The sequence below is a fragment of the Enhydra lutris genome, unplaced genomic scaffold (assembly GCF_002288905.1).
Source record: "Enhydra lutris kenyoni isolate GAN:26980312 unplaced genomic scaffold, ASM228890v2 scaffoldscaffold93, whole genome shotgun sequence".
Taxonomy (NCBI): domain Eukaryota; kingdom Metazoa; phylum Chordata; class Mammalia; order Carnivora; family Mustelidae; genus Enhydra; species Enhydra lutris.
This window is the reverse complement of record NW_019154177.1, coordinates 147,276-165,858: the sequence shown is the minus strand read 5'-3', so window position 1 is coordinate 165,858 and position 18,583 is coordinate 147,276. Positions and strand designations below refer to the sequence as shown.

Here is an 18,583-nt window from a genome sequence, read left to right as displayed (position 1 = left end):
GGCCGTGACGTCATAGTCCGTCGCCGCGCGCCGCGCGCCGCGGAGCCTCGTGGGTGGGAGAGCGCTGCCTGTGGTGGCGGCGGAGGCCGGCCGGGGAGGACGGTAATGGGCGCGTGGCCTCGGGTGCTGCCCCTCCGGGAGGAGCTCCCTCCTGGAGCGTTAATGTTCCCTCAGCCGCGGGGGCGTTGACCCTATAAATCCTGCGGCCCTTCCCGAGTCCCGGAGCGGGGTTCTGTCGGGGGCGGCGCCCCGGGGCCTCCGAGGCCGAGCAGGGGCTCTCCGCCTCCTCTCGGGGCCTCGCGTGCTCTGGGGGCCGGGCCCATCGGGGCCTCCTCGGGGGAGGAGGCGGGGCGGGCGGAGGTGGAGGACGGGCCGCGCCTGGAGCTCCACTCCCGGGAGGAGGCTCGGGACTGGGTCGAGGACAGGGCGGGCAGGCCGGCGTCCGTCGGCGGGCAGCCCTGGTGCATTTCCCCGGGACCCGGCTCGGCTTTTGGCTCGCGGATCCACCTCCGCCTCGTCCCCCGGCTCTGGCGCAGCGGTCAGTGAATTCTGGTCGTCTTGCGTCACGTGGTGACTTGACGTTTCCCTAATCCAAGAGTTAGAAAACACGAGGGCCAGTATCTTCAGAAAATCATGCTGTTGTCGTTCGTCTGTGACTTACAGATGGAGTAGACCCTTGTCCCCGAGTTTCCCAGTTCTGTGCTGGCCCCGCCAGCGCCGGCCGACCGGGGAGCTGTGCGAAGCCGCTCCCTGCAGGGGAAGGTTCTGGAGCCGTCCCTGCCCCTCCTCAAAGACAAGCTGTGGCCTCTGCTGGGCGTAGGCCCCGCTCTGCCTTTTCTGCAGTGATGGACAGACCATAGTGATGGGGTTGGAGCTGCCAGCAAGCTCCTGAGAAGTCCCACGATTTCCCTTCGCGGGTGTCATTGTGTCTGTGAGAAAGGGAGGTCTGCTGTTCCGCCCACGAGGCAGGCGGTTTTTATCCTGTGTGTCTCCTTTGAAAATGGTAGTTGAAATGAGCTTGTTCCCCTCTCTAACTTCAGTTGGACAGGCATCCAGAGACTGTCCACCCTGGGTTGACTGCGGCCCTCCTGTGCCGCCTGCTGTAAGGCGTGGCCACTTAGCACAGACTCAGTCCAGCTGTATTTATTAAGCTGAGGCTGGGGCTGCAAAGTTGAAAAATGTTAGGGGACCTTAAGGAGACCAAACGATAAGAATGCAGTGAGAGTACACCGGTCGGACCAAGTGTGGGAGCCCAGGACAGGCCCGGGAAAGAAACCTGTGCCTTGGGAGTGAATGGCAAATGTTTCAGCAAAAAGATGGATACAGGGACGCCTGGGTGGCTCAGTCGGTTGGACGACAGCCTTCGGCTCAGGTCATGGTCCCGGAGTCCCGGGATCGAGTCTCACATCAGGCTCCCAGCTCCACGGGGAGTCTGCTTCTCCCTCTGACCTCCTCGCTCATGCTCTCTCTCACTGTCTCTCTCTCAAATAAATAAATAAATAAAATCTTTAAAAAAAAATAGATGGATACAGCGTTATGGGGAATGTAGCAGAGAGATGCTCAGATTTGTGATAAGGGTAATCAGCAAATCGTGAACTTTGAGAACTTGGGTCACGTACTCTAATGTTCAGTACTGTGCTAGGTTTTACATACTGAGAAAAGTAAGATGGTTGTATTTTTTAAATATCAAAATAGATTTACATAGACAAATAAGAATGTGTCTAAGAAGTCTGTGAGGTCCAATATTTGGTATCAGATTCATTCTAATAAATTTGTAGATGTAAATTTTAAGTTATACCCTTTTAGAGTCTAAATTTCAGTGTGAAAATGTTAAAGATGATAGAGGAATACAGGTATACCAGTGTAAACCCTGATTATTTTCCAGTGAGTTTTAGAGGTAATGGTTAAAAGTGTTCAGAAGAAGACAGAAATCATTGTTACACATACTGTTTCAGAAAGACTTGATAGAGAGTCAGGAGCTTGACTTGTGGGGGGAATTATCTGCCATTTACTGAGAACTTACCACATGTCAAGCATTGTGCCAGGCGCTTTCATCTAATGTACGTTTGTTCTTTATTACCCTGGGAAGCAGATGTTTGTTTTCTGTGTCCATTTTATAGATGAGGAAGCTGACTGAGATTGTTACTTGCCCGGAGTCACACACCTCAGAGGCCGTTCGATTAGGATTCAGACGTAGCCCTGTCAGGCTTCAAAGCCCATGCTCTTTGCCATAAACAGTACAAAAGGCACAGAGATGAAATGCCAGGCATCCCCAGTGGCTTAACACGACCTCACAGTAAACTCAGATTAGACCAGGGATGACACATAAAAAGTTGGCAGTCTTCACTTGTGTTGCCATCAGCCTGGCCCATTTAAAAAAAAAAAGGATAACCACAAATTCCCACCCTCAGGTGCTGAGCAGGGAACAGTTTCACAATGGATTTAGGATGAAGGATAAGTGGCAGTATAAGGCAGGAAAGCAGAGGGGCGGGTGATCACGTAACAATTTCAGAACCAAACATTGGAAGGCAGAGATGCTGTATGTGCTGATAGAGGCGGAGAGGGCCCGGGTCAAGAAGCTGCAGAGAGAGGAGGGACCGAGAGCACTGCACTTTGGAAGTCTCTCGGAAGACAGAGGAGGCCGGGAGACAGAGCAGTCCAGCCCAGCTGAGCTTGCCCAGCGCCACACCCAGGAGCCTGCATCTTCCCTCTCCCAGGCCCAGATTCCAGATTCAGAATGGTTCCTCTTGAGTCCACGGGAGATGTGCGTGCCTACTTTCTGTGAAAGGATTAGATGCTATTGTTAAATTCCCTGGAGGAAGAGATCCTCGCAGCAGGATCTCTCTTTCCGAGGGGACATACCCTTGGCGTTGACCAAAACAGTTGGTTACCCTGGTTCAGTCGGTATGTGAGTAGATAGTTTCTGACACCTCCCACACTCTAATCTACCTCTGTTTTCTCTGTCTTCCAGTCTGGCCTGGGCGAAAACCTCTACAGACCCTAGGATTGCCGTAGGTCAGCAGTCCCCACTGGAGAAAAAAATCTTGGTAAATAATCTTCACGTTGTACAGTTTGGAGCTACTAGGAGAAGGGGCCTTAGGCTTAAAATCCTGCCCAGGTGACCCCTCCACAGAGGGGTCTACCCTGGTACATGTGTTTAGCTATATCCATAGTTGCAAAACAGAGTATTATGTTCAAAATGCCCAATACTCTCTTTTTTTAAAAGTAGTTACTGATGTTGGTGGTGGGTAGTTCAACTCTGAGAGCTCAGAGTTTCACCTGGGGTGATGGGAATAAAAATCACAATTGTTAAACACCAAAGTAAACAAGAGACTGCAAATCTTCTCAGTGTCACTGATGAGATGAAGCTCCTGTTTAAATGTGTTTAAAAAGACGGTCACCTTATAAAATTCTGTGCCTCACTTTGACAGAATCTGGGTGGCGTGCATACAGCAGCGGCAAGACAGCTGATAACTCGGAAATACCATGAGGAATATGAAACATTGTGCAGGGAGCAAGCTCTTTCTCTTGATCACTGGCTGGCCAAAGCGGAGTCTTATTATAATAAGAGAATAATGGACATGATGAAGGAGCAAGAGACAGGCCATGAAGTCAAGAAGAGATGGGAGGGGAAGACGACCCACAGGCTAGAGAGACCAAAGCAGTATTACTTGGTTCCGGAGAGAGAGGTGAAACACATAGAAAGGCACATTCAGAGAGCGGGTCGGGTCAGAGAGTCTAAGAACAAACCAGGTAAACAATTACCACGGCCCCCTAGTGAGACAACGTTCCCCAAAATCGTGCCAGAAGAGCATGGTGTCCTGAGCGCACAGAGAAGAAAGCAGGTGAGCGAGAGGGAACAGATGCAGATCCAAGGTCACCAGCAACGCATGCTTCGGGGGAGAGAGCTCGCGGAGCAAAGGCGCAAGGAGAGAGTCTTGAGGAAAACCCAGAGCCAGCTGCTGACACGAGAGAGGCGTGGGAGAGCAAGGAGAGAGATCAAAGAGCTTGAAAGTGTGACTGCGTATCCCCTTTTCCAGCCACGCGGTAGAAGCCGGATTAAAGTGACTGTCCTTATGGAAAAGAATAGAGAAGAAGCGCCTGCCATCATAAAACCACATCAAAGAAAATTCTTAACCATGCCACCCTTTCTGAGAAGCCAAATAGGAAAAATAAAAGACTAGTAAAGTTTCAGTGCTTTGAGAATAAAACCCGTGTCTTAAGTGAACTCTTGTTTTTAGTACTAGTTCCCAACTGTCCCCAGAGTGTCTGCATCAGATACGGAATATCGGATAGCCCTGGGCTAGAAACTTGGCGGAGCTGTCTTAGTTCCCTCGTGTTCGTGCACCTGGCGAATCCTTGACGTCCGGTGTCATCAGCTGGAATGTGGTTGGGCAATGATGGTGAGGAAGGAACTGGGATCCGCCGCTGCTCAGGCCCCGCTCCCAGCCCACTACGGCTGTCTTGAGGTTGTCGTAGGTCAGTCTGTGGTCTTTCAGTTCCTGTTTGTACGTTTCTCGGGACTGCTGACCAGGTCTTCCATGTCTGGCTTGCGCCCTACAGTTCTGTCTGTGTGAGGGACTTTGAGAGCCTCCTGTGGGCCAGGTTTTGTGAGTGAATGAGAGGTCCCGGTCCTTGACTGGGCCACAAGTAATGGCATAGATCGCCCCAAACACAGAGTGTGCTCAGGGTTAGGATGGAGGCCTGTGCGGAGCTGTGCCAAGGAGGGACCCCGAGCCCAGCCCGGCAGAGTGAGGAGGGCAGCCACAGGACCCACAGCCCATGTAAGCAGTGTCTTCCCGAGGTTTGGGTCCGCTCAGATGCAAACTGGACTCACCCTCTCAAGCAGATGTGCCCCAACCCTCACTGACGACTCAGAAGACAAACGTGTGCACTGAGCGAGAGTTTTCATCCCAAGCAGAATGAAATTTATGGATTTCATTTCATTTCCGGTTCATTTTCTTACCAGATAGCAAAACTTTGGGAAGGTAGGGGTGAGCGTTGGTGCGTAGAGAATAAGGAGTGGGGGCTGCCTAAAGAGCATTCTCCATCAGTCGTGGTCCCCACGCCCACCCCCAGACCAGCAGTTCACTTGCGACCTCGGCAGTGTGCCGTGGAACGTTCCTCGGTGATGGGGCTCTTCTGTGTTCGCCCTCCACTCGCTGTGCCTGCTGCAGACTGTGTCTCTGGCCTTCCGTTTCCATGTCCCGTGGGAGATCCTCTGCCCTGCACGGTTGTATCGCCTGAGTGCAAGGGGCAGGGGATGTGGAAACCCAAATCAGCAGGGCAAGGATAAGTCCCACATAACTGGGGATGCCCGAGACACTTCCTCTCAGGGTCCTGAGTTCGAGTCCTGCACTGGGTGTGGATACAACTTAAGTGATTGTTTACCACGAGGATTTTCAGTGCTGGACACATTAGTGAGGTCAGCTACTCCCTCTTTCTCCTCCAAATCTAGTAGAAAAGCAACTGGTGATTACAAGGCAGTTTCCCAGCTCATACGGCTAGGAGTAAAAGTCTGGGGCTTTTGGCTCAGTTCAGCTAAACCTGATTCCATCATCTCTGCCTGACGCACAGTTCACCCTTTATCTCCCGGACTGTGTATGAGCAACACCGTAATTACCCCAAGCCAAGCACCCTTAAAGCATGAGTCGCATTTGACGCTTTTCTTTTGTCTTGTATTCTTTTAAGATTTTATTTACTTACTTGAGAGAGAGCGAGCACAAGCAGGGGGAGCGGCAGAGGGAGAGGGAGAAACAGGCCCCCTGCAGGGAGCCCGACGTGGGACTCAACCCCAGGCCCCTGGGACCACGAACTGAGCTGAAGGTCAGGTGAGCCCGGAGCTTGTGCAGTTCTCAGGGCGCTGTGGTTGTGTGCCGCGAGCCCCTCCTGTGAGGTCTGTTGAAAGGAGGAAGGACGTTTGCTGACTGCTGGAAGCAGAGCAGTGTCCAGGAGAGCCTGCCCCCAGAGTGCAAACTCACTGCAAACTCAGTGCAAACTCACTTCTTACCTCCCGTGTGCACAGTCAGCCTTTCTTTGTTCTTGTATTTAAGTGGAGGCACTGATATATCTTTGTTTACTTACTTGTTTTCTGATACCCCTCAGTAAAATTCATGACTTGATGCATCCCCTTTCTAGAACTTTCTCTGGTGCCTTCCGGACACGTCACCCTGTGCCTTCCTCTCAAGGCACCTGGCAGCATCATAAATTAAAGTGTCATTCAAGTCTGAATAAAAGGGTTCCCAGAGGAGGAGGTCGGGGAGCGAAGGTCTGCAGGGACGCTAGGTGAGGCAGCTGTGATATTTCTGTTACCTGCTGATGGAGAGTAGGTTGTCAGCCCTGAGCGCGCTATGACTTAGCCCCACAGAGTGTAGAGTTGTGGGGTTTGTTCGGGCCCGAGCATGGCCACATATCCGCTGGCGTGAGGAAGGTAAGTTTGGGTCTAGAACGGAGACAACAAAAGTTTCCTCACCAGTTGTTCCAGTGGATAAATGAGAGGCTTTGTAGCATAGAAGGCTGTAATATCACGAAATGGCCTTCTACTGGTTTTCTTCCCCTGCTGAGCTGAGAAGTGGAGTTTGTAGAAGGTGAAAATGGATCAAGAAACACCACAAAGTATAAAGCCCCCAGTTCCGAAGGTGTGAGACTGTAGCTCTCATCCAGCCAGAACTGTTCAAGTCGCCAGAAAATGGGCTGGAGCCTAAAGAAATCTGTAGGGCTGTATTCGGAAAGGTGTCCGTGGTGACCAGCCCCGCCTAATGGAATGTGTGGCTGACCGCCAGCCCGTGCAGCCCTGTCCTCAGCACCCCATGCCGCTGGCCTTGTGCGTGACCCCCACAGATTGATGTTCACTCGACCCTGCTCTTATGCAGAGCACAGGCCTCCCTACCCGCTCTCTGAAGGAAGAGCGTTCCTGTGAAACCTAGCGTGAGCCCACAGGACATCCACCAAAGCCCAACCCATTTCCCAAACGCACCTGCTGCCCCACTTCATTTCTGCGCCAGCTCACATGACTACCTGCTTTTCCTAACAGAAGGACATCTGCAGAGGGTTTTCGCTCTTACGAGAGAAGCTCCAGCCATGCTAACAGGTCTTCTGTACGCGTGCAGTGGGCTGACGCAAACTCTCCAAAAGCAGGGACACCTGCCTTTTTTCTGGGGCGCGAGGCCACCGGGTGCAGTGAAATCGTGAGGCGGCAGCCGTGGGTAGCCGCACTCGACCGAATTCCGAGTTTGTAAGCATTGCTGAGAGAGGACAGTTGTGCGCGTCGGCCTCCTTCAGTATTTGGGTAGGTTTAACGCAGGCAGTGAGCTCGGGGGCTGTGTGCAGCGCGGCTGGTTTTCTCTTTGATCATGTTTTTACAGTGGTAAGTTCTGTCCCAAACGAGACATGCCTCACAAACCATCACACGTATTGGTAAGGTGTAGCTCGAGAAGATAAGAAAACCGGGAAACTTGTGGCAGGAGCACACCGGCTGATACTGTTTCCTCAGAGCATTCCCACGTGAATGTAGCAGAAACTTCCAGGCACTAAGGTACAAGGGAAAATACATAGATACTGAGGGAAGGAGTTTCCTTCCTGTGGCTTACTTTCTGTGGGTAGCAGGAGGCCAGGTCATCTGTTTAGAGGTAGAGGGAAGACAAGTCTTGAGTAGTGGGTTCCAAATGGACTAGGGATCTGGAATTTCTTATAACAGACTCCAGGCGAGAGCCTGCCCCACAGGGATAATGTTGGTCACGGGGATGAAAGCACAGGAAGTCCAGTCGAGGGTATCGGGATAGCATGGTGCAGGGACAGCGTAGCTACCTCTGCGGTGAGCACCGCGCTGCCTGCCGGGCCATCGGGTTATTTGTCAGATGACCGCTGTGCCCTGAGACTACCGGAACGTCGCGGGGCAGCTACGCTCACATTTAAAAAAAAATAATGCTGGGATATGAGATGAGTTGAAATGTAGCAGCGTCATGGTCAAATTTCTTGTTTGCAAGCCTTAGAAACTTGCTTGGGTGAGTATAAAGAAAAAAAGAAAATCAGTAGAAAGTATCTGAAAATATTTTATGTAGTGGGCCTCACAGGAGATCGGAACCAAGGCAGTAAGTACACCCTCCTCACTCTTGTTTCCGCATCTTTCCTTGTGTCTGCTCACTCCCATTCCCTCTGTGCTCTCATAGTGGGGAAGGGCACCTCTCCACCTTCTCAGAACCCTGTGCCAATGGCTGTTCTCTCTCCTCTCCACCCAACGGCTTCAACTGGAAGAGTTCACTCCTGTTGAACTGTAAGTGTCCTCCAGTCTCTCCCAGCTAAACACGCTACCGTGCTATTCCTTTGCACTCCTTCCAAGCCAGATCTCCTAGGAGGTCTGTAGAAGCTGCCTGCCTTCTGGCCCCAGTGCCCATCAGTCCCCCAAGCCCCCTTTCACCGGGTTGTCAGAGAGCTCCATGCAGCTAAATCCAATGGACTTTACGGGTAGAATGGAGCAAGGCAGAACCTGACAGGCACGTGGCACATGGGCAGCATAAAAGAGACTTGGACAGCTGGAGGGTAGGAATCCGGTCCCTGGAAAACAGGAGGGCAAGGACATCAGTAGCCCTGATGGATAGGGAACCGATGGAGCCCATTCAGGGAACAGCAGCAGGGCACCGAGGGTCAAAAGCAGCAAACAGAACACTCAGGATAAAAGACTGGAGCAGGAGTAGAAGGATGCACAAGACTGACCCGCTGACCTGGGCTTCACTAGGGACGGGCAGCTGCCAGCCGAGAGTGAAGAAAAGCCCAAAACAGAAGCAGGAGACAGAGCAGACACTCTATCCCTCATGCTGAGTCAGGTATGTGAAACAGGACTTTGAACTCATTAAAGCATGTCTGATAGTATCTTTAACCATGAAAGTTGAAATGCTTGGAAATGGAGCCTCGGGATGTACAGTTTACAAGACTGGTGCGTGGTTTTATGTAGATCTAATTATACAGCCTTCCCCTGGATTAGCCTCACAAATTAGAATAAGAGTGACCAGGGTCAGCAATGCCGTGACAGCGTAGGCTTTCTAAAATTCACCTGCTACCTACTGTCCGTTCAGATAGTGAATCAACTGTACCTCATTTGTCATAAATCATATTTTTGTTCGTAAGCTCCTAGCAGAGTAGAAGGATGGTTGTGTAGAGGGAGAAAATAAAACATATTAAGTGTCTGCCATGCATCAGATACAATTAACTTCTTCTTTGTGTCATCGGTACGTCTTGATTCCAGGGCAATCAGTATATCCTGACTCAGTAGAGAATGAACTGTCTAAAGCTTCCCATATAGACATAACATTTTGTTGAGAGGAATAAGCAATTTAGCCAATAATTTTCTCAAACTTTCTGTGATGTGCATGTCACATACCCAGATACTCTTTTCTGTTTATATCTATCTTTTGTAGATGTAAAGTTGTGTTCTATAAATTGGGGGTCTAGCTCTTTTTGCTTGCCCAAGGTCTCTTTCTGGCAAGCGAATGCCCACCCTCCTCCCCTTAGAGAATTGCTAGCCCCCCAAGTCACAGACAACCATAGCACCCTATCTTCTTGGCACAGTGATGGACATCAGTGTAGCTGGTGGTTGGCACGTGTGTCCCATGACACCGATCAGAATCCTTCCCTGTTTCAACAGCAGGGACAAGAACCTTTTTACAAAATACACAGAAAGCCATTACATACCCCGCTTTGGGCTGCGTGGGACTTGGGACTTAGTGGGCAGCGTCCTTAATCAGGTGGTCATTCCTCTTATAATCTAGGACTGAGTAAATCTGGGAATCCAGGTAGCTGGGCCCGAATTAAGTTCGACTTTCTTACCACTGCCCCCCTCCCATTTTGGCTGGATGGCTCCCAACAGGAGGTACCAGCCAGGCCAGCCTGGGGGTATTGTTAGGCTATTAGGGAAAAGAAAGAAACACTATGTCCAGGAATTTCCAAAATAGGTCCATATGACCTGCTATCCCGATCATTAGGAGGTAGCCAAGAGATGATCCTTGTGGGGGGCAGGCAGTGGTAGCATCCAAGGGCGGCCAGGCTGCCTCACAAAGGTGTGTGGGCTGTTCAGTCTCTGAATGGTGGTAGGAAGCATGAAAGATCCAGTAATTACCTTGACTGTCAGCCCATTGTTGACAGGCTTTGCAACGGAAGGCAGGCCATTGTCAGACCAGAACGGTCTGGAAAGCCAGAAGCACCGCACAGATTAGTTTCCAGGGCCACCATGCTACTGTGGGGTCGGCTGATTGGACCAGCATAGCCGCACTGTGCCCTAAAAGTGTCAGCACTCACAGGTCCTAGAGAGGGTGGGAGGTCCCATGCACCAGCCCACCGGAGCAGGCGTGCCCGGGGCCCCTTGCTATGGGGCTTCCCTCCCTGTACTACAAGCAGGTCGGGAGTCCAGATCAGAGACCAAACCCTTCCTTGGGTGCCAGTCTGTGATGGTGAACGTCCTGCCGGGTCTGGGATGATGATGGAGCCAGGCGGTGGAGAGGGAACCTGCCCAAAGCAGGCTCCCTCAGCAGACTGGCTCCCATCTGGCTCAGCGGAGAGTGGGCTGCTCCGAGAGGCATCCACCCAAGGGACAGAGGGCAGGTCAGCAGCTGGGTTTATTTCTGGTTTGCAGCTCCAGAGAGAGGTGTCTGTGCAGTCTAGTTTTCCAAGTGGAGACCACACAGCTGGGACAGCCCAGGAGTCCATAAAATGACAGGAAGGTTGATCAAGGGGAGGGTTGGGGATAGCCGTGAAAACCGCCCTGGGTTCTGCCCAGTGAAGATCATGGAAGCCTCCATTTCTGGTTCTGAACAGCGGCCTCTGGGACTGCGCGTTGGCTTGGACCTGAGACAACACTCAGCCTGCTGGCCCACAGTGATCCAGGACCAGGGCCCGGGGAGCCCGGCTGAACAAGCAGCTTTGCTCCAGACAGCAAAGTGGGGGTTAACACCGTCCCCAAAGGGACAGCTGCCACTTCTCCATGTGAACCGAGATGCCGGGGCCAGCTGCATCCTTAAGGGTGCCCTTTCCACGTCACAAGCAAGGCCTGTTGGCTCCTCCCCACTTTGTGAGATGTTGAGTCCAAGCTGGCCCACCCTCCACTGTGGCTGTGCGGGCAGAATGTCCGAAGGCTTCGTTGGGTCGGGAGCCCAGGAACAAGCTAAAGCTGCTTTCCAAAGACACCCAGCATCCGTTTCAGGAAGGCGGTGGGTCTAGAACCGAGGGTGCCAGCGAGCTCAGGCTGCCTCCCTCCGTCAGCGGTTTTCACCAGCAAAACTAGCCACCGCAGCCACTTGCAGCTGCTGCTTTGGAACTGCAGGAGATGCCCCATGGGAAACCCCAAACTGGCCCGTATGTGGAGGGCAAGGAGAGACTCAAGAGAAAGGCAGACCACTCCTGATCGGTACGTGGCAGTTTTAGTAAGCAAGGAAGCTCACGTATTACCCTTGCTGTGGGTGGTCATGAGACAGGTGTCTGCACCTGCCCACCACAATCCTAAAAGTTTATGGAGAGGCCTTGACTGGGTTGAGTTAGGTGTTCAATCCAGAGGGTCTCCACAACAGCTTACTCTCTCAAGACCGTGTCCTTGAAACACCTCCCACTGTGAAAATGGTGGGTGCAGGGTATACTCCAAGGACAGGGAGGGAGAGAGGAGGACCGCCAGGGGCCTGCTCTTGGGTCAGCGGGTGGTCATGTCCTCTAGATGAGCTCTTCCAACGGTAGCCCCAGTGACCAAGTGCTTGCCACAGCCTGGCACACTGTTACAGTGGAGCAGGGGTCTTCTATTTTGTAGCCTCTGAACGAGAAAGACTTGGGGTAATGGTTCTAGATCAAGGACCAGGAAACTGGCAGGGGTTTTACAATTCACAAAATACTTTCGTTGGAGCACCTGGGTGGCTCCGTTGGTTGGGTGTCTGCCTTTGCCTGAGATCAGGTCATGATCTCAGGGTGCTGGGATGGAGCCCTGCATTGGGCTTCCCACTCATGGAGCCTGCTTCTCCCTCGGCCTGCCACTCCCCCTGCTCGTGGTCTCTCTCTCTCTCTGCCAAATGGATAAATAAAGTCTTAATGAAAGAGAAAAGAAGGAAGGAAAGAGGGAGGGAGGGAGGAAATACTTTGTAAACATGGCTTCCATTAAATCCTCAAAGACGACTGCCAAAATGGTGCCCTGGTTGTTGCTAAGTTCCAGACCTGGATTGGGAAGGCTCAGTATCCCAGGGACTGTTTCCTACTTGCACAGACAGAATAACAAGTCTCAACATAGGGCATGTTTGCAAACCTATTTTGTAAATTGTAAAACCCCATGCCATTGTGAAACATAAAGGGTGATCATAACACAAAGTGGAATGTGGGTAAGTCCTGAGCTGGGAATGCTGGGGTTTGGAGCCAATGGCCAGGAGAGAATTCTTGAGACGTCGTCATGCAAAAAAAGTGATTTTATTAAAGCCCGGGGACAGGACCCGTGGGCAGAAAGAGCTGCACTGGGACAGTGGCCCATCACATATTTTCAAGTTGGGAGGGGGTCAGAGACAGCCACAAGCCTCCAAGGTGATTCTGAAGCAAGTTTTCCAGGACTCTGAGGGAGCTAGCTATTGTCAGGAAAGGGCGTTTATTACTGTTTAGTAAAAACTCCATCATGAGACCCTTCAGATGTCTATCAGGGCCCACAGGCTTGGGGGATGATGGCTACCATACATTTTGGGAGGAGAGATAAAGGAACTTACCAAAGGAATTTCCGTATGTTTAAAGTAGACTCACAGGATTCTGGGGTCGGGCTAAGGCTGCCTTTTACCCTTAGCAAAGTGTCCCAGAGGAAGCTCCCTTGCCTGTTTCAAGGTCAGGTCACTGGGCTGTACGCAGTAAGGAAATTTAGTTTTTTTTCTTTTGTTTCTCACATCAACTGCAAATTACATGGAAAACAATAAACGTGATACCCATTGGACTGATTAAAGATCGATGTACATCACCGAGCCTGGGCTCATTGGGGAAGCTGCTGCCTTCGGCTCAGTCATGATCCGGGGTTCTGGGACGGAGCCCCATGTCGGGCTCCTGCTCAGTGAGGTGTCTGCGTCGGCCTCTGCCTGCTGCTCCACCGGCGTGTGCCCGCTCTGCTCCCCACCCCGTGTCAAATAAATAAAATTTAAAAAAAAAAATCACTGAGCCAGGTTGAACTGAGTGAGGGTTAGGGGCCGGGCCCTCCCTGCGCTCCCTTACCTGCAGCATTTCGGTCAAGGGGTGGAATCTCCCCCTTGCCTTCGCTTTCTAAGATGCTGAGTGCCTCCACCTCCCCTCTGGGGCCCCGCGGGTCTTGTTTTGGCTCTAGACGCTGTGATTGGAGGTTGTGAGTTTTAATCGGAGATAATCCTCTTTTTTCAAGAGCAAATTACGATTGGGAGTAAATCCAGATCCCGGTGCTAGGTGGGACCTGCGGTTGCTATGGGTCGGAGGGTGGGCTGGTGAGGGGGTGGGGCTCTCTTCCTTTCTGACTGCTCGGACTGAGCTCTTTTGACCTTGGTGGGTCCACAGCCGTGGCTGGGCCCCCGGGCAGGGAGCGCGACGGTGAAACCTGGCTGGGAGAGCGGGGCCGCCGGCGCTGGGCACGTGGGCACTGCCCCCCCACCCCACAGTCCCTGTTCTCAGTGCACCGCGGGTGAGTGGGACAGCTGGGTGTCGAGCTTGCAGGGACGGAGGCAAATGCAGGGTATTTGTCCCGCATTCCCCAGCCTGAAGCAGGCCGGCGGGCATTGAATTGGGAGAAAACCTGGGTGTCCGGGGTGTGGACCGGGGTACCCACCTCTTTGGCCACCGTGGGGGGCCTCTGGCCGGTGTTGAGAAAGCGGGGATCCCAGAGGAGACGTTTCGGGGCCAAGGGGCTTCAGGCCTCCGCAGCCCCTGCCCGGTGGATGGGAACCCCTCGGCCCCAGCCTGCGGGAGTGAACCGTCCCCGCGACGGTGCACAGTTCTGCTCCTGCCTGCCTGTGGGATGCCTCACTGGCCTGGCCGGAGGGCCCCAGACGCCAGCAGTGGGAGCCCGGGCTGCTGGCTGCTCCACAGAGCCTGGCAGGGGCGTTGGGGCTCTTGGTCCCAGGACTGCTGTGGGGAGCTGCGGACGCTGGATTTGGGTCCCAGACACTGGGTGCTCCACGAGGACGGGAAGATGGCGACAGGCTCCCTCGGGGCATTCGCATTTGGGAAGGGCGGGTCGACAGGGCCACCACCTTCCCCGCTGAGGGGTGTGGGTGTGCCAAGTGTGCTGGGAGTTTCCAGGGGCCTGCGGCGGCGGCACTTCCGTCCCCAGACCAGACGGTGGCTTAACAATCTGGACCAGGGCCTCTCCCTAGCACCCCAGCAATGCTGTGTGGGGGACCGGCAGGCTGAGGGAAGGGGATGGTCCCCACCTGACATCTCGCGCAGCGGCTGTGCCTCCTTTTCAGCAATCCAGCTAATGCCAGCGTCTAATGCCCCTTCTCTGTTTCACCACCAGTCCTGGGAAAGTGAAAGAAAAAAGGCCAGTGGGTTTTCTGTGCTGTTCAGGGGACTGCACCTTGAGAAGGAGATGTGAGGTGAGAGCTGTCCCCCAAGGAGATGGGGTTCGGCTGGAGCTCCCTGAGTGGCCCCAGTGCGGGGCTCACTGGAGCCTCGGTGTTCGCTGTGGGCTGCTTATCCTGTCAGTCTTCCCGAGGACCTTTCTGATTCCTTCACAGGAGCGCGTGTGAAAGTCCGTAGAATCCCATGGTTTTCGGCACTAGATGGGGTCAAGGGATTGTGTCCTTTCCTGTTTTCTTGTAAGACGCAGTTGGAATGATGCAGCTTGAACAAGGGGCTTTGCACTGTCTGTGCAGAATTCTGCATGGCTGCCCGAGGGAGTGCCGGGGACACATCTGTCCTGTCCTCAGGGGTAGAGCCTGGGCTTTGACACTGACTCTGCTGTGGACAAGCTTCTTGGCGTCTCCGCACTTGAAGTTCCATGAAGTGGGGTCAGTTACTCTGACCTTCCGGACCGTGCCGACACACAGCAGGGCCTCTGTCGTTCTTGGTGTCCCTGACCCGCTAAGGGAGCCGTGCCGCTCTCTTCCTGCCTGGTGACGCATTTTGTTTCTCTCTGACCTCAGGTTGGGAGCGGTGGGCACCGTCCAGGGGCTGAGGCAGGGCGGGCAGAAGGCACATGTCTTCGTAGCCCCACACCGGCTGCGGAGCCCCGGTGACGAGTCCCTGAACCCTATAGCCTGCCCTTTGAGGGACCAGAGGGTGACCATAGAACCAAACCAGGAAGAGCAGGTACATCCGTCCCGGGAAGCCATGCCAAACCTCCCCGAGGCCTCTGCATGGCCTCTCCATCTGCACAGTGACCGGGACCCAGAGAGCCCCAGGAAGGGGTCCTGTCAGCCCTGGGGGCCAGGTGGGCCGTGGACAAAGCCGGAAGCAGACAGCGCGGAGGAGAAGCTGCTCCTGCGGGTGGCTGAGCAGGCCGAGCGGGCGGCCACGGAGAGAGCGTGCTGGTGGGAGACGTGGCTGCAGGTGAGCAGAGCCGGCCAGAGCGAGGGCGGACCAGCTCCCAGGCTCCGGAGCTCCGTCCTCTGTCCTCAGTCTGGCCCGTGGTCACACGGGGTTTCAGCCGTTTCCAGGCTGAACAGCCCCCACCGAGAGCAGGGGTGGCCTAGGCTTTTCTCAGCCCCACCTCCACCCCACCCTGCGGCCCTCTGTGGAGTGGTCCCCCTACTCATGCACACACCCCTCACCTCTTGTCTTCCTTCCTCTCCTTTTTGTAGATAATGTCCCTGGCTTTGTGCCTGTCCTTTTCTGTTCCTTCCCTCCTTCCGTGGTGTTATTTTTAAGTCGGTTTTCTAAACCTTGTGCTTGGATAACTCCGAGTCCCCCCTGCTCTCCCAGGAGCCAGTCACCTTTGACGATGTGGCTGTGAATTTCACGCAGGAAGAGTGGGTGTGTCTAGACACCAGTCAGAGGCTCCTGTACCAGAACGTCATGGCCGAGACCTTCAGAAACCTGCTGTCCGTGGGTAAGAGGCCGGGGTTCCCTCAGCATGCCCCCTGCCCAGGACACTCCCCAGGACCCTGGGACGGCCGGCTTCCCTGAGCAGGTAGATTGGCTCACAGCTCGCTTTCCTGACCCTGTACCTCCTCTGCCTTCCAGCTGTGAAGGATCTAGGTCACTAAGCTCAGGGTAAAAGGAGAAGAAATGTAAGCCCGCACAAAGGCAAAGATAATACTTGGCACGTGAGGATACATTGAAATTGTACCTCTTCACGCAGCAGTGCTCACTGCACTGCCCCGACCGGGAGCCAGGGAGTCCGTTAGGAGGGTTCCTCCCTGCTCCCGAGTGTCCCACGTTAAGTCCTTAAAACAAGGCTGTGGGAGAAGGTAGCCAAGCCTGGGATCTCACTCTGTCTCCTTTCCGCTCCCATCAGAATCTTTCTGTCTACCCCAGATCTGATCATCAAGCTTGAGCAAGAAGAAAAGCAGTGGAGAGCCGAGCTCCCGCTCCGTCCCCCAAGTGGAGAAGGCCTCCCTTCAGGTAAGCATGGCCAAGGAGGGGGGCAGGCGAGGGCCCAGGTCAGGCCCTGGGCGGGTAGAAGGCTGCCTCGGAGCCCCGGGGCCGAGCACGTCCTCACCCAGCCCGCATCCTTCACACTGGGCCCACTTGGAGCCACAGGAGGGCTTGAAGCCCCGTGCTCGCGTCCCTTGGCCCTGTGGGAATGTGTAATTGTTGAGGACAAGCCGATGTCTGCAACCGCAGGGATTGGGGTGCCTCTAGGTTGCCTATGTCCCCTTCAGGAGAATGGAAGAGGAAGGGACATGAGCTTATGCTGAGCCCCAGTAGAGACCTGTTCCTGAGCTGGAACAGGAAGGAGAGAGGTTTCCGGTGGGGCTGACCACGGGCACCACTTCCCGTTCTAGCCGCGTGATTTAAGGCACTGCCCTTCCCTTAGGTGTCCCCATTTGTATGACCTAGGAGGTCCCCTGTGGGTGTCACGGGAGCGGGAGATACTGAAAATGAGAGGAAATGGATTTCAAGAAATGGGGTTATAGGGCAAAGTTGTCTCCGCTCTCGCTGAGACTTTCCACATTAAATGTTGATTAACTTTTAACTGGGAACCACGGAGGTCTGTCCTGCCTGCCACTGGTGAGGTGCTCTAGGGAGAGCCAGCGTGTTGGGGGAGGCGCAAATGGGCGCTGGGGGGACGGCGCTGATGTGGCAAGTCCCTGTCCCTCCTCCACCGCAGGCAGTGGGAAGAAGGCACTTGAGGAAGAGACGCAGAGGCCACCAGACGACAAGGAGGCCCTGGCCTGTGGAGGGACAGGCCCAGCCTCCGTGGCCCCGGCGTCCGCACCTAGGACTCCCGAACTGCCTGCACCCCAGGCCGGGCCGCCCTTCCAGTGCCAGCTGTGTGGCCGGAGTTTCAGCAAGCGCGCCAGCCTGCTCAGCCACCAGTTCGTGCACAGTCCCCACACAACCAGCAGCTGCGGCCAGTGTGGGAAGTGCTTCCGAAACCCGAGGGAGCTCGGCTACCACAGGCGCACCCACCTCGGGGACAGGCCCTTCTGCTGCCCACTCTGTGACAAGACCTACTGCGACGCATCGGGGCTGAGTCGCCACCGCCGCGTCCATCTGGGTTACCGGCCCCATTCCTGCCCCTGCTGTGGGAAGTGCTTCCGGGACCGGTCAGAGCTCAGACGCCACCAGAAGACACACCAGAACCAGGATCGGGTGGCCGGAGATCAGAAGCCCATCGGGACCATCCCAGGCACCGGAGCTCAGGAGTGCACCGACGAGAACCAGGGGTCCGGCCAGGAGCTTGTGGCTGTGACTCACGCCCTGGTGGCCAGGGCCCGAGAAGCCACGACTGGAACCCAGGGTCCTGTGGCCAAGATGCAGCCAGGGGTTGACAGGAAGCCCGTGACTGCTGTGAGACTGTGGGCAGCAGCCAGTGCAGCCCCGGGGCCTGGGACCAGGGTGCACACGCCCAGCCCGAGAGCCCCCTGCCTGGACCCCAGGCCCCACGGCCCCCCAGCAAAGCCCTCAAGACTCAAGGTGTTCTCTTGCCCCCATTGTCCTTTGACTTTCGGCAAGAAAGCATGTCTCTCCAGCCACCAGCAGGCCCATGTGTCAGGGCAGCCCCGCAGCTGCTTCCGCTGTGGCAAGTCCTTTAGCTCGTCATTGGCGCTGGTCAGACACCAGCAGACACACTGGAGGCAGAAGACCTACCGTTGCCCAGTGTGTGATGTCTGCTTTGGGGACAGGGACAGCCTCCTGGGTCACTGGGGGAACTCCAAAAGCTGGGACCTGTGTCTGGGCAACCTTCAGGTGTGCTGGGCCATCCTGGGCCAGTGGCTTAGCTTCTTTCATGATGCCCCCCCTTTGTCAGGGAAGGAGATGGACTTGCCCCGGGACTCGGGCTCCCAGGAGAGGGCGCGAAGGGTGGGGAGGGGACACCAGAGTGGGGAGAGCAGATGAGCCCGGGCCTCGCTGACCGAGGTCTGCTTGTTTCTCCTACTGATGCGCCTGCAGGGTCAGGGGGCCCCGCACGAGGAGAGGGGAGGAGTGACAAGGGAAATGCTGAAAAGACGGGATG

At 54.7% G+C, this 18,583-nt stretch overlaps 1 protein-coding gene and 1 long non-coding RNA gene across 3 annotated transcripts; both read left to right on the top strand.

The window, feature by feature from the left end:
• Positions 1-36: 36 nt before the first annotated feature.
• On the top strand, positions 37-4,219 carry LOC111138619. Of its 2 annotated transcripts, none has more exons than XR_002640050.1 (3): positions 37-102; positions 2,972-3,047; positions 3,432-4,219. It is a non-coding gene; the product is annotated as an uncharacterized LOC111138619 (long non-coding RNA). The 2 variants fall into 2 exon arrangements; XR_002640049.1 differs by lacking the exon at positions 37-102 and adding an exon at positions 330-538.
• Positions 4,220-14,527: 10,308 nt separating this feature from the next.
• Positions 14,528-18,540, top strand: LOC111138626 (ZFP57 zinc finger protein). The gene is made up of 5 exons (XM_022490658.1): positions 14,528-14,555; positions 15,105-15,510; positions 15,883-16,009; positions 16,438-16,524; positions 17,234-18,540. Exons 2-5 carry the CDS (start codon positions 15,292-15,294, stop codon positions 18,463-18,465), a joined length of 1,665 nt encoding a protein of 554 aa, XP_022346366.1. The 5' UTR covers positions 14,528-14,555; positions 15,105-15,291; the 3' UTR covers positions 18,466-18,540.
• The last annotated feature ends 43 nt before the right edge of the window (positions 18,541-18,583 follow it).

Bases quoted from the DNA above. Each gene is read 5' to 3' on its own strand.
- LOC111138626 (XM_022490658.1), top strand. From the start codon at position 15,292: ATGCCAAACCTCCCCGAGGCCTCTGCATGGCCTCTCCATCTGCACAGT. The intron at 15,511-15,882 runs GTGAGCAGAGCC...CTGCTCTCCCAG, and splicing joins GGTGGGAGACGTGGCTGCAG to GAGCCAGTCACCTTTGACGA. The intron at 16,525-17,233 runs GTAAGCATGGCC...CCTCCACCGCAG, and splicing joins TGGAGAAGGCCTCCCTTCAG to GCAGTGGGAAGAAGGCACTT.